The sequence below is a fragment of the Danio rerio genome, chromosome 17 (assembly GCF_052040795.2).
Source record: "Danio rerio strain M-AB ecotype USA chromosome 17, GRCz13ab, whole genome shotgun sequence".
Lineage (NCBI taxonomy): Eukaryota > Metazoa > Chordata > Actinopteri > Cypriniformes > Danionidae > Danio > Danio rerio.
Window position 1 is genome coordinate 17860484 of NC_141037.1, and position 15542 is coordinate 17876025.

A 15542-nucleotide genomic window follows, 5' to 3' on the forward strand; every position below is an offset into this window, starting at 1 on the left:
GGGCTCAGTAACATGACACTGATTGTAGTCCGTACTAATGAGCTCAAGTAATTTTTCCCCTGATATCACTTTCAAAGTGACGTTTTGCTGTTTCCTCGTTTTCCGCAGGATCTGTCAAGAGAGCTAATTTATATACCGCGAGCGTTCGCTCACCGTGCTGTTTTTTTTTTTTTTTTTTTAATGCTGAGTCTGTCTAAGTGGTCTGTGGCATCTGTGCTAGCTGGAGTTTGCACTTCTTGGGTTTTTCATGCCTTTTTTCTGCCTGTTTTCCCTAATGAATTGGAGAATGTGGAGGTCAAGGTAATGCCGGTGGTCAGGTTCACATGTCTTTGCACACTGTGCTGGACCAAACAAACTGTTATCACTTAGCCTGAGCAAACCATTAACTCCCAACTGAACTGAATGATCATGTTTTGCTTTATTATGTACAATGTGTGTTTGTGTTTATAGGGATTTGCTGGAAAGTGTTGGCAGTGACTTTTGTTTTTTGCTTAAACTCTGTGTAAGCTTGTTCCTAAGCAAATGAGGATAAAAAGTTCACAATACTCTCAAAACGAGAAGAAATTTGCAATATGGAATATAGTGACACAATCATAAGAATAATATGTTATTAATTATATGTTATTACTTATAAAATTAATATTAATAATACTATTAATAATATATTAATATTTAACTAAATATATTGGGTAAACATTTAATGAAAAATAAAATGTTCAAGGATCAAAACAGGGGCAGCATGGTGGCGCAGTGGGTAGCGCTTCTGCCTCACAGTAAGAAGGTCACTGGTTCGAGCCTTGGCTAGGTCAGTTGGCATTTCTGTGTGGAGTTTGCATGTTCTCCCCGTGTTGGCGTGGGTTTCCTCCAAGTGTTCTGGTTTCCCCCGCAAATTCAAAGACATGCGCTATAGGTGAATTGGGTAAGCTAAATTGTCCATAGTGTATGTGTGTGAATGAAAATGTATAGGTGTTTCCCAGTCGTGGGTTGCAGCTAGAAGGGCATCCTCTGCATAAGACATATGCTGAATAAGTTGACAGCTCTTTCTGCTGTGGTGACCCGTGATAAATAAAGGCACTAAGCTGAAAAGAAAATGAATGAATGAATGGATCAAAGCAGTAAAGTGTTATGCAGATAATGTTATTAAAATTTCTTATCAAAACCTTTATTTCTGTGCAAAATATAATGATTGTCATACATTTTACTATGTTTTTTATAATGAGTTGAATGAAAATAAAGATAAAAAAAATAAATAAAGCTGATTTTATATAATAAATTGTTGTGTGATTGCTAGTGTTTTGATTTAATATGACTTTATTTGTATCTTTTTAATATAATAATTTAATTATTTTATTTTATGTAAATATATTTGTCAAAATGTTTATTTTCACATTTTTACATTTTACATTTTATTTTATGTTTTAATTTGACCATATTGCACATTTGGTCCGTAAAAAACACTGCTGGAACTTGAAAAATAACACTTCTATCATGATTTACTCATCTTCCAAACCTGTTTGAGTTTCTTTTATATTCTCAAAGGAAGATATTTTAAAAAATGTTGGAAACTACTAGTTATTGGTTTCAATAGTATTTCCCCCCTTCTATGCATGTCAATGGCTAACAGGTTTCAACATTCTTTAAAATGACCAGAAACTCATAAATGTTTGGACATGTTATTTGGACATGTTTATGGACGACTTGAGAATTTGTAGAAATTTGTACTAAATTTATACATTTATGTAAAGTTATTAATGAATATATTTAAATTTTGGGTGAACTATCCCTTTCAGACAACCCATTTTTTTAAGGAAAAGTAGGGAAAACATGCTATATTTGTAAGCTCAGTTATCCATCTTTGAATTTTCACGATTGCAATCCTTTACCTGATGATCTGATGTTTGAGATCTGAAGTAAATTATAACAAAGCCATATACGGTGCATTAGTTATTTCCATATAGAAACATTCCTTACACTGAAATGCACACAAAGTTGCGCATCCGATGTGTAAAATCATGCCAGAATAGTTGGTGGTTCATTCCACTGTGGAATCCCTGATAAATAAAGCTAAGGTAAAAGAAAAAGAATTAATGAATGCACACTAAAAGGTGAATGTAGAAGTGCACTAGTTTGACAGCTGAAAATATTTGACCAGATCTTGTAGTTACTCCACTCTACATTGTTGTCTTTTCACACAGTTAGCAGTTTTTTTTTCTTTTTATTTCCTAACTAAACATGTCTGTATTGTTCTTTCTTCTGCACAGAGTATTGGGAAGGGCTCCCTGTGGTGCATAGACCCAGAATACAGACAGAATCTCATCCAGGCACTGAAGAAGACGCCTTATCATCCCTATTCCCAGGTGTTCACCACACCTCCCACCTCTCCTCAGGCATATCAAAGGTAGGCATCGATTCTTAAACCCCACCAAATGTCTAACTCACTCTCCAAGTTGTCCCTGTTGGTATCGGTTAGTAGCCACTTGCCAGGGTTGCCAAGTCCACTTAAAATATGCAACATTACCATTTTTTGTTAGGTTGCATTAGTTAGTAGCCAGTGTGGCCTCTGTTAAGTTGCACTGGAAAGTCATGAGTTGTAAATTTTATGGACTTATTAATACTAGGTAGGGCGGCTCGGTGGCTCGGTGTTAGTTAGCACTGTCTACAAAGTCACTGGTTTGAGTCTAAACTGGATTAGTAGGCATTTCTGTGTGAAGTTTGCATATTCTCCATGTGTTCGTGTGGGTTTCCTGCAGGCGCTCCAATGTCCCACACAGAGTAAAGACATGCGCTATAAAGAAATTGAATAAACTAAATATGTATGGGTGTTTCCTAGTACTTGGTTGTGGATGGAAGGTCATCCGCTGCCTAAAACATACGCCGGAATAGTTGGCAGTTTATTCCGCTGTGGCAACCTCTAAAATAGAGACTAAGCCGAAGGAAAATGAATGATACTAAGGACAGTAAGCATCAATTCTTAAACCGCACCAAATGTCTGACTTGTTCTCCATATTGTCCCTCTTGGCATCAGTTAGCAGTCAGGGTTGCCAGGTCCACTTAAAATAGCCAACTTTGGCCTTCTTTTCTGATAAGTTACACTAAAAAGTTGTAGGTTGCAATTTTGTTGGTTTCGGTTAGCATCCAGGGTTGCCAGGTCCACCTAAAATATGTAATCATGACATTCTCAGCTAAGTTGAATAGGTTAGCAGCCAGGGTTGACAAGTCCATTTAAAATGCTCCACTTTGGCATTCTCTTTTGTTATGGGAAGTTGCATTGGTTAGCAACCAGCGTTGCCAGGTCCACGTAAACATGTTCCTTTAGCATTATTTTCTGTTAAGATGCACTAAAAAAGTTGCTGGTTGCCAATTGTTGGACTTATTGTGAAAAGGTGTGTTTTTTTTCCTAAAGTATTGACTGACACTGCCTGTTTACAGTCTTCCATTAAATCCCAAATTATGCAATTTGAGAATATACATTTTACTCCTTAGACTTCTCTAGAAACTTTACACATTTTATTTTATTTTTTATTTTATTTTATTTTATTTTTTTATTATAATTTTTATTTTATTTTGTTTTATTTTATGTTTAATTGTATTTTATTTTTCATTTAATTTTAATTAAAATTTGTATTTAATTAAATTTTTCATTTATTTTATTTTATTAAAATTTAGTTTAGTTTAGTTTAGTTTAGTTTAGTTTAGTTTAGTTTTAATTTAATTTAATTTTATTCTTTAATTTAATTTAATTTAATTTAATTTAATTTAATTTAATTTAATTTAATTTAATTTTTATTTTATATAAAGCTCATTGATTGATAATGCATAAATAATAATAGAACAAATTGATGATAATCTCATCAAATTGTGCATGTTTTTGTATCTTTGGTTGGGTATTTGTCTTGCGAGAGTTGTCGGCGATTGGAGCGGAGCTGTTGGAGCGAGACCCGGCGTTGGGTTCGCTTCCCGCTCCATTTCATTTTGATCCAGCTAACAGGTCTGCACGCTCCCAGCCACTCGACTGTGCAAGACAAAATAATTGCTTTACTGTAAAACTCGAACTGGCATATCATCCTTAACAAAGGATATGGAACAAATGGGCGGCCAGCTCAGTGGCTAGAGACGGAAAATGGAGATGGATGTTTTTAAAGAGATGGAATTAAAGCGGACAGCTCTGGTAAGAGAGACGGGCTACGGGTGGGTTTCAGGTGGTGCTCAAGCATGGCGAGATGATTAAGGAGTGAGGTGAAGAAGGGAGTCATGCTCAGATGTTTTTTTTTTTTTTTTCTGGATGGGGTTTTGTCACGAAGGCCTGCATTTCTCCGTTCAGCAGTAAATGTGTGTTGCAAGCACCCTGCTGCCTCATCAAGCTGGAAATCTCACAGCTCGACAAACAAATGCTGAATAAGGTCATTACTTATTTAAAAAAAAAAAACATCGATCTGTTTGCCAAACTGTGCCTCAGAAGACTGAGCAAAAGTTCTTAGATTCCCGATGAGAAGCGTTTTTGTAGAAATGATAATTGGTGTTTCAGATGATAATCAGGTTTCTGATTGTAATGTGATTTTAAACCATTTTTCTCAACTTCCGCATATGGAGTATCAAGTCAGTCTTATTGAAAAAGCACATGATTGAGCTTAAGCAGGTACTATCTGCATTTGTGTGTGCTTAAGGTATTATCATTCCTGACAGCGCAAACATGCTTCCTTTTTATGTAAATTTGGATTATTATAAATTGCCTTGTTCATAGAGCTGTATTTGGCTAGCGGTTAATGTTGAGCTATTATCATAAATGAAAAGCAGGTGTTTGTGTATGTTTTCAAGTAATCATGGCAGCAGTGATTTATCAAATGATTGAGAAGAGTGCTGTAACTGCATACAAATACAGCAGGGAACACACGCGCACACACACACACACACACACACACACACACACACACATATAGACAATTATATGAAATTACAATAGAAAAAAGTATCGAACACATGAAAAAAGGGAGGTGTAGAAAGGCAGTGAAAGCCCAGACAGCAGTTAAAATCTCTTAGTAGTTTTTCAGCAATCCTCTGAAATGTAAATATTAAATAAAAAATTATGTTAATTACTTTTAATACAATTTTGCTTTGTTTTGCCATTTGCAATGGTTCAAGCTAAATATAGTACATATATGTATACTTTTCATACCAGACTGTTAGAAAACATAAGCAGGCCATTTATTTTAAATATATTTTGCCCTGAGAAACAGGTGTTTTCAGCATTTTTAAGGAACCTTGCACTCCGTTACGGCTTAAAAGATGTGGTTTTGTCCTATGCAAATTGCGTTCTACCATATTATTCTTATTTTTTGGCTTGTAACCTGATTTGCATAATTCCGCTAATGAAACAGGGTCTAAAGCGGCGCAGACAACCCGTGCAAATAAATGACACTGTCAGTGGGCTCAGTCCATTCTTGGCAAATTCCTCTTCAGTATTGAGTGCTTCGCTGATAATCTTGTGTGGGAGCAGCAGTATGTTAGTTATTAACACCAGGTGTTCAAAGACGCCAAGGCCCTGTGGGAAGAGCAGATCACAGAGGACAGTCCCTCTGGCCTACACCTCTTCAAAACAACAACCCAGAACAACCTCCAAATACTCATTTCAAAGACACACTCTTAAAAATAAACCATCCAATTAGTGGCAGAAAAGGTTTCGGGGATTAATTCTATAAAAGAAACTTTTCAAGGTCCACAGAGAAGTTTAAATCTTTGGATTATTATTATTATTATTTTTTTTTTTTTTGTAGACGCTGTTTTAAAGATCCCAAGGGAGTTTAACTTATTTTGGTTTAACAGATGATACTGATAAACTGCCTAATGTAGCGTTAAAGGGATCATATTTTTTTTTTCTTTGTTTAGTGTGAAACACAGGCTCATTGGAAATACGCGCTTTAGCCTATTGTTTTTTTAAACTTCCGAAACATGCTTTAATATTGTTTAACTGTGTTTCTTAGCAAATTGAATGCAGTATTAAAGGGCGCCTATGGTGAGAAATCTACTTTTTAAGCTGTTTGGACAGACATGTGTGTAAGTATAGTGTATAGACTGTCATATTGGGGTGATTTAAACACACCCAGTAAACCAATTGGTGGGGTTTTTAGATCGACCACAACTTGACGTAGGACTGCATCCTCCCGCCCACCAATATTGATTGACTGGCCATATTGATCCCCATATCCTCAGTTTGTTGTTTCACGTCCGCCATTTTCAGCGTGAGAGTCAAAGCGATGTCACCAAAGGAACACCCTTGCTCTTTTTTTAGATGTAAGGCTCATTGGGCTCAACAAAAGATCAACATTCACCACATGATCGCTCTAATTATTGTTTGTAACTTTAGGTAGGTTTGCAAACATGTGTACTTTTCATTGCGTCTACCTTAAACTTCAGCAGTTTGCATTTCTCGCAGTCACAGAAGCTCCCTGTGTTTTCAACTAGGTTCAGCCGGAAAGGTCGCACACATGAAGCGCTGCCGAGTATTATTTATGTTATCTATTAATTTACCCAATAAATTGTATTTTTTGACGTCTACCGCCACCCCAACCCTAAACCCAGCCGTCACAGGACCTTAAAAATATTAATTATCGTTACACAGTGTCATAAAAAATGCTACTATAATGGATGTACATATCGCACTTCCGGCCAGCTGCGTATCCGATCTAGACTTTACCAGAATGGCTGGTGTGCATAAAGGAAACAAAGAAAAGGGATTGACTAAAGTTTTATTCTGCTGAAGACTAATATTAATCAATACAGCATTATTTTTAACATTTTATAATGAAGTTTTTACAGTAAAAACAAAAGCAACCTCATTTATAACATGATGGAGTTACACTAGTTTTTGCCTTGGTTTGCTAATGTCTTTTGTAAAGTCCTCTATCAGTCGAATGATGTTATTTACATTACAAAAAAAAAATCTGATTCATTTACTAGATTTAAATGAAACATGCTTTTTTTTGGTAGCTCAGCTATAAAAAAATATTATGTCAAATTATAAATGATGATCTTTTTTAAAGGCATTGGCCCCAACCCTCTCCATCATTCTCATTCTTTTCTCAGATAGGATAGTGGGTCAAATCAAAGGTTACAATGGGCCACCTTTGGGCATCTCTGGTCTAAAGGGAGTTATTCTCTATATCAGTAAACACTGTTTCTGAACTCCCTTAAATGCTAAGATTGTAGTCATTGACATCTCAATGTCCTAAATATAAATAATGGACATTTTGTCTTTATATCTGCTGCTTCAGACATTCATACTGATGTGCAGTACGTGTGATTTCTTTTCCAACTGTTTACTTTACATTCGCAGACATACTCAACATTATGTGAACTTTTTGTGTCCCTTTGACATTGTGTAATTGACAGCTGATGTGAAAGAGAATTTTAAATGGATAGTTCACCCCAAAATACTTTCGTCTGTTAACCCAAAATAGGATATTTGCAAGAAAGCTGAAAACCTGCAACCTATGATTTACATAGTTTTTGTTTTCCATGTTATTCAATAGTTTTCACTGAGATTTCTCATAGGCATGTGCAAGACTTGTATTTCAAATACTTCATCTGGTTGAAAAGACATAGTTCACTCTTAGAAATAAAGTAAAAAAAACCTTGAATAAAGTTACAAAACCTGTCATCTTTCATCTTTTCAAAAGGTACAATTTTATGTCTTACAGGTGCATACTTTTATGTTAAAGGTACAATTTTGTACTTTAAGGGCAGGCTTGTGTACATTTAAGATACTATAAGGGAGGGCTGCACAATATTGTAAAAGTATTATATTACATAATTTTATTTTTCTGCGATAAATATTGCGATATGAAAACAATTTCAGAAGATGGTTGGTTTGAATAGCTCTATTTGGCGGTTTTCTGGGGAGTCTAATGCTTTTCTTACTCTTGTTTCTAGTCCAAATATACTTAGAGCAAGTAAAAATATTGTTTAGTTTTCACCATCAGAAGAAATATGTGAGTTATTATTATTATTATTACTTCTTTTTTTTTTTGCTTTTTTTAAAAAAAACTATCTGCCAGTGTGGTAAGTGAAATAATTTTGTTTTCGCTTCGAAATTTAGATATTTGGACTAGAAACAAGACAAAAATTCTAAGTAAGATTTTTTTATTATTATTATTTTTTTTTTGCATAAATCATATTTAAATTCCATATAAATACAGTGATCAAATACAATTGTGTAGCTCCTGGTCAATAGTTCAGACTGAACATTGCATATCTCTGGGACTACTGCAAATACACACATGGCGATATTGATGAATATCTTTGTACGTTAACAGTGTCGAAAACGCTTACCAAATATTTGTTTAAAATGTCTTAAATGTTAGTTTACGATACCTATAGTTTTGTGTTTTACCAGTTGTTTTGAAATATTGTATTATAGAACTTAATAAGTAATGTTTATAAGTTCCTTTAAATGTATTTAAATGAAGATTATTGTTTTAATATGGAAATTATCCATAAAATCACTTTGCCTTTCTGGTAATATTTATTTTCATAGATATTAATAAAGAAGGAGTTGTCCCACACTTTTGTACCTTTTATATTAGAACAATTGTATACCATCATTTCAGTTGTACCATAAAAGGCACAGAACAGTATCATAAGAGTATTTTTCTGTACTATATAAGGTACAATTTTGGTACGAAACTGTTCCTCAAGGAACATTATTTGTACCCCCGTGAACCTTTTTTCTGAGAGTGTATTACGTCCTAAAATGTGGCTACCTGTGTCCATTAGAACAGTTTCCAATGAATCTTTGTTCAGAGAGAAACTTTAACTACACCTATTAGAAAAAGCTTTTAAATTGGGAGAAAATTAATCCTGTTGTACCTATCTGGTGTCTTGTTATTTATCGTTGATGCTGTGTGGTTTGTTGGATGTATTCTATGTTGATTTATCTGTTTCTGTATATTTTTGATAGAAGGTTTGTAATGGTTTGCTTTTAGGATTGTAAAGCACAATGGTCAACAATGGTTGTTTCATTGCACTTTATAAATAAATAAAGTAAAATAAACTAAACTAATGAAATGATATATTGCGCAGCCCTACGATGAGGTACAAATGTGGACCTATTAGGTACAAAACTGTACCTTTTAAAATGGTACCTGCCTAGTTACAGATTTGTACTTTTTTTTTTCTGGAGTATAGCACCAATTTCTGAATGTTTTAAATCAATAAACAAATTGATGCCTTCTCAAAAATCAGATCAACCTAATGTTTAAATGCAGTGTATATTGGATGAAGATCAATTCCATTACTGTTATTGACAAAACTTTGCCTCATCTAATTAATATTCATTAGTTGAAAATGCTCCAACCTCACATTTCAGATCATTCTGAAGGCTCTGGTGTGAGGTGTGTGTGCATGCATGCATACGCTAGCAAAGATAGCACTGTAGCGTTGAGCACACACAGCCTTGGCTTCCTCTCTCTCTCAGACCAGATGGTGAATCTGCGTGTAGCAGTGTGTAATAAAGTGTTTATCTGGCCACTGCGGCTCCCAGGAAGCCGAATGAAGCTTTTTATAGCATTTCTAAGGTTCACACGAATCAGCTGAGTCATAGACTGACACATTCCTCTTCCCTGCTCTTTCTTTTTTGCATACCACTCTTTCATCTTTGCAGGTTTTGTAATTACTATAGACATTATTAGATGCTGATAGTAGTGAGCTCGGCGCTACAGCTCTTTTTTAATCCACATGTTGTTCAGGACAGATGGAATGAATGTATAATATGTTTTGATGATGTCATTCGCAGTACCTGTAGTAGGGTATGTCTGTGTCATCGTTCACTGTAGAGCTTTCTTTAAAGGAGGGAGATCACTGAAAAGCTTTTCTTTTGGTAATAAAGTATTTTGATTTACTGTAAATCACTGTAAAATATTCTGGGTTAAACACAATTCCCTCATCTCGTCACTGATACAAGTTGATTGGGTTAACTGAATTGTTTTTACAAAATAAAGTAGATTGAATATAAACAGTTAAGTTGTCCCAAAGAAAACACAAGATTTGTGAAGTTTCTGCTCAGCTTAAATAAGTAGTTTGAACAAGCAGCAATAATATTTTGTGTACACACAAACAGCGTAACCAAACAAAGTACAGACTTTTATATTGTTTGAACCATCTATTCAATGAAGTAGTGAAAAAGTCTATGTGCCTTATCAATATTAATTCATATATACTGTACAAGTATCAAAGGAACAGTTTGTCAGGATTGTGCCACTCTGGTCTTGTTAACCCTTGTTTGGGTGGCTCTAGACTCTAGTCCTGTAGTGTCTTGTATGTTGTGTTTGGCAAGTTTTCTCGGGTCGAGCACTCATTTCTGTCATTGTATGCCTTTTGTATGAGTGCCGTCTCGGCCCCGCTCGAGCCGTGGCCGTTCCCACTTAATGTAGGCGTGCTAGGGTCTGGGCATGCCTTGGACGCTTTCTCTTGTTTTGGTGTTTGTCCTGTCTGTTTCTCTACATCTCAGTCTAGTTGGTTTCGATTCAGTTTTTGCTGGGAAAAGAAACATGCACATTACATGTGTGAGTGCACGGTAAGTTTTTAAATATCGTGCACTTGTGTCTTGCGTTGTCTTTTGTTGGTGTTGTGTTTAGCACGTAGTACATTTTTACATGCACCACATGCTTTAGTGTTTCTTGTGAACACGCGGTTAATTAATTCTCTCATTGGCTGCATGTTAGGGCTGCTTGATTATGGGAAAAAGCATAATCACAATTATTTTGGTCATAATTTTAATCACGATTATTCAAAACGAATACAGTTGAAGTCAAAATTATTAGCCCTAATTTTTTTTTCTTTTTTATAATTTTTCCCAAATTATGTTAAACATAGCAGGGAATTTTTCACAGTATTTCCTATAATATTTCTCTTCTGGAGAAAGTCTATTTTTTGGCTGGATTAAAAGCAGTTTTAAATATTTTGAAACATATTTTAAGATCAATATTATTAGCCTCCTCAAGCAGTATATATTCTTTTCATTGCCTGCAAAAGAAACTACAAAAAATTTTGGAGGGCAAATAATTCTGACTTCAACTGTATAAATTCAGTTAAACATGAACGATTCAAATGTACATCAATGAATGATGCTCTTCCCGTGCTGCAAACGTTACATCACAGTAAATGATTTTAGTAATGTTCACATGAAACTGAACTTTGCAGAGCAACAAATGTGTACAACTGGAAAGGGAGCGGTATATGATGCAATAATCGTTTAATCTCAATTAATGTTTTTTCATAATTGTTAGAAACCAAAATCGAAACTGAATTTTCTATTAATTGCACAGCCCTACTGCATGTTCTGGTCTTTTTTTATGTGAGCACAGGGCTTGTGTTTTTTCTTTGTGTCGTGTGCTCTCCTGTCTATGGTCTAGTTCCACCCTCCTTGTTAACCCATTATTAGTTTATTATGTTAACCTGTTTGTTTGTTAATTATTTCTGCTTATAGTCTCCTCATGTCTGCTGTCCTGTACCAGTTTGTCATTGTTTATCTCCTTGTTTTGTCCTGTCCTGTCTTCTATCCCTGATCCCTGATCCCTGCCAGCCAGCCCAGTCAAGTTCATTTGTTTAGTCAATGTTTCCCCCCACAGGGTTGTTTTGTTGCCTTTTTTATTTTATATTTTTTGTTATAAATAAATCAATTAAGGTGAGGTAGTGGAGCAGTAGGTAGTGCTGTCGCCTCACAGCAAGAAGGTCGCTGGTTCGAACCTCGGCTCAGTTGGCGTTTCTGTGTGGACTTTGCATGTTCTCCCTGCCTTTGCGTGGGTTTCCTCCAGGTGCTCCGGTTTCCCCCACAGTCCAAAGACACGCGGTACAGGTGAATTGTGTAGGCTAAATTGTCCGTAGTGTATGAATGTGTGTGTGAATGTGTGTGTGGATGTTTCTCAGAGATGGGTTGCGGCTGGAAGGGCATCCGCTGCATAAAACCTTGCTGGATAAATTGGCGGTTTATTCTGCTGTGGCGACCCTAGATTAATAAAGGGACTAAGCTGACAAGAAAATGAATGAATGAATGTATGAATGAATGAATGAATCAATCAATTAAGTTTCTGCATATAAGTCCTCTTCCTTCCCTTTACTTTTTTTTGCACTATTCTTAGATGTCTGTTAGATTGTCACTAACAGCCCAAGTTTAGCCTTGTTTTAGCCAAGCTGTCAGTTTAGATGTCTATTAGACATCTATTAAACACAAAATTTTTGTGAGGACTTGATAGGCAATAACAGAGACATTTGTAAAGCATGCATTTTCTTGATGACAGAATGCATGCTATAGACATCATGCTTTGCAATGATTGACCGTGAAGCATCTTGTAGTCTGGCATATTTGTTACAAGAACACTCAAGATTTAATCTAGAAAAAATGGCATAATCTGACAAAGTGACTTACGGACATTATAGAAATGTTATAATGCTAACAGGGATTTGATCTTCTTTACACCATGCACCATAGCAATATGATAAGTTATCATATTGCTATGGTGCATGGTGTAAAGATCAGAAAGAGGATGGAAAATTGTTGTTTTTGCTGTACAAAACCTTGGTGAAGGGGGCGTCATGGTGGCGCAGTGGGTAGCACGATTGCCTCACAGCAAGAAAGTCGCTGGTTCGAGCCCCAGCTGGGTCAATTGCCATTTCTGTGTGAAGTTTGCTTGTTCTCCCTGTGTTCGTGTGGGTTTCCTCCGGGTGCTTCGGTTTCCCCCACAGTCTAAAGAATTGTGATACAGGTGAACTGGTACAGGCCGTAGTGTATGAGTGAGAATGCAAGAATGTGTGGGTGTTACCCAGTGTTGGGTTGCAGCTGGAAGGGCATCAGCTACTTAAAAAAAAAATATGCTGGGTTAGTCTGCGGTTCATTCCACTGTGGCGACCCCTGATTAATGAAGCTGAAAAGAAAATGAATGAATGAAGCCTTGGTGAACATTATAAGTAGACTTCAAGGGGGAGAAAAAGGGACACGTCCCCTTTAAGAGGCTGTGCAATGTGGGCTCAGGTAGACGAACATTCCTTAACATGCTCGGAGAGTTTGAGAGACACAACGAGAGCGAGCTCGCAGGAGGAACAGCTGGGCCTCAGAGTTCACCAATGCATGTTTGCCCTTGCGAGGTTATTAGCGTGATGGTCGCCATAGCAACAGGAACGCCTCCATGGTAACACATAGCTGAGACAGGTGCAGTTGCATCACGGGGCTATTTGCTGCCTGGCAAAAGGACAGGCCATTAGCGCTAGCGAAATACACTATCGCCCTGGAAACACGCAACTCTCCATGGCAACCGCAGATGGCTTGGAGCCTATTTTAGGGTTTTCTGTACCTGCTTTTGTCTGTCTTCATAAAAATTCGGGGATGCGTGAATTATTGGAGATGACAACTGGAGGTCCAGTTGCTTTAGGAGATTAATTTTAAATAGGACTGTGAATCTGAAGAAGCCCTGAAAGAAAGAGAGTGGAGGGGGGGGAACCGCTGAATGCAGCGGGACTGACATAGTTCTCATTTTTAATAGTTGTCATTTCAGCCCGTGGGTAGAATGCATTACTAAGAAAACAAATTCAATGTACAAGCTCATGAAAAGCCCCAGTCCTGTATTGTCTTGTTTAGCCTCTTTCTCTCCCAGACTCTCCGAGTTGTTTGTGCGCCTCTGCCCCCACCCTTTCCTGCCTTCAAGTCTTCTCAGTAACACTAAATGACAAGATCGCCCACTTTTCCACGCTTTCTCCAATGACAGTGCTGTGTAAGTGATGGGGCTTCCATATCTGGCAGAAACCCTCTGTGTGTCTTTGGATCTCCTCCACCAATAAAGTTCAGAGACTTATATTAGCTTTTCAGCAGCCCAGACTGATGAACCTTTCTATGGAACATGTCACATGTCTCTTTGACAACCCAGGCTCATTCTGAAAACGTACCTCTATATACATTTCTGGAGACCATCGGATACGTCCCGGGAGCTACGTTTTTTTGCAGTTTTTGTTTTTGCAAATCCACCAGAGGCCGCTGTGTATGCTTTTTGAGGTCTCAAATTTCTCTCGCGAGTGCTATTCGCACCTGCTGTTTTCTCATAAATCCACTAGAGGCCACTGTGCATGCTCTTTGAGATCTCAAATTTCTCTCGTGAGTGCTATTCGAACCAGCTGTTTTCTTGTAAACCCACCAGAGGCCGCTGTGTATGTTTTTTGAGATCTCAAATTTCTTTCGCAAGGAACATTCGCACCTGCTGTTTTCTCATAAATCCACCAGAGGCCACTGTGTACACTTTTTTTGAGATCTCAGATTTCTTTCGTGAGTGCCATTCGCGCCTGCTGTTTTCTCGTAAATTGACCAGAGCACACTGTATATATTTTTTTGGATCGTCAAATTTCTTTTGCTAGTGCCATTCATGCCTGCTGTTTTCTCGTAAATCCCTCAGGGGCTGCTGTGTATGCTTTTTGAGATCTCAAATTTCTCTCACTAGTTCCATTCGCACCTGCTGTTTTCTCGTAATTCCACCAGAGGCCGCTGTGTATGCTTTTTGAGATGTCAAATTACTCTCTTGAGTGACATTCGCTCCTGCTGTTTTCTTATAAATCCACCAAAGGGCACTGTGTACACTTATTGAGATCTCAAATTTCTTTTTTATCTAAAAAAATTCAGCCATACGTACCTCTGACTACAAAATTTACAATCTCCAGAAACGTATATAGGGCTACGTTTTCAGAATGAGCCTATGTTGCTCCTTGAATAACGTAGGCATGTGAAGAACATGCTTTCTTGAGGTTTCTTGGTAGTGGTGTTCATTGCATGATTGAAGATTTCTTCAGTTTGATTAGCATGCACAAACAGCTTACTTAGTTTCATTTAAAAGCGTTTTTTTTTTCTTTTTATATCATTCTTTTTTTTTTCTTTAGACAAAAAAAATGTTTGTGGAAGATTGTGGCTTTTTTTGGGTGGTGTGAAGCAGTCATTGGAAGCACGGCTGTGGAAATTTATAGACTTTGAGGTATTTTTGTTCTTTTGGAGATTTGTCAACAGCCAGCCTTTTTCCCGTTTAAAGTCCATGGAAAATATTCTGTCTGGATCCATGAGCCATATTTTTCTTAGCTCTAAACCATTTTTCTCCAGCTCTCATTTAGCCATTTGTACAGATGAATCTTTTATTCTAAATACACTTTCTTTGTAATTGTAAATTTGCCATCTGCAATGTTAAAAATATAAGTTACAAATTCCAGTGCAACACACAAAACTCTCATTAAACAATTCCTAAATATATATATATATATATATATATATATATATATATATATATATATATATATATATATATATATATATATATATATATATATTCATTTATTCATTTATTCATTTATTCATTCATTTTCCTTCGACCTAGTCCCTTTATTTATCAGGGGTTGCTACAGCGGAATGAACCACCAACTTATCCAGCATATGTTTTACGCAGCAGATGCCCTTCCAGCCACATCCCAGCATTGGGAAACACCCTTTCACATTCACACTCATACACTAAAGCCAATTTAGTTTC

General features: G+C 36.6%; 2 protein-coding genes across 30 annotated transcripts in view; one reads left to right on the top strand and one right to left on the bottom strand.

The window, feature by feature from the left end:
- hmbox1a (homeobox containing 1a) overlaps positions 1-15542 on the bottom strand; it is a 664927-nt gene that overhangs the window by 357570 nt on the left and 291815 nt on the right. The gene's annotated exons all lie outside the window — the stretch shown is intronic.
- The window catches only part of foxn3 (forkhead box N3), a 176752-nt gene that overhangs the window by 89391 nt on the left and 71819 nt on the right, over positions 1-15542 (top strand). For all 29 annotated transcript variants that reach the window (XR_015512749.1, XR_015512753.1, XR_015512760.1 and 26 more), the window contains one exon: positions 2262-2398. Coding sequence is in view for 6 of the 29 variants with exons in the window: in XM_087289495.1 (XP_087145621.1) it covers positions 2262-2398 (137 nt within the window). In the remaining 23 variants the exon portion in view is untranslated. The remainder of the gene's footprint in view (positions 1-2261; positions 2399-15542) is intronic.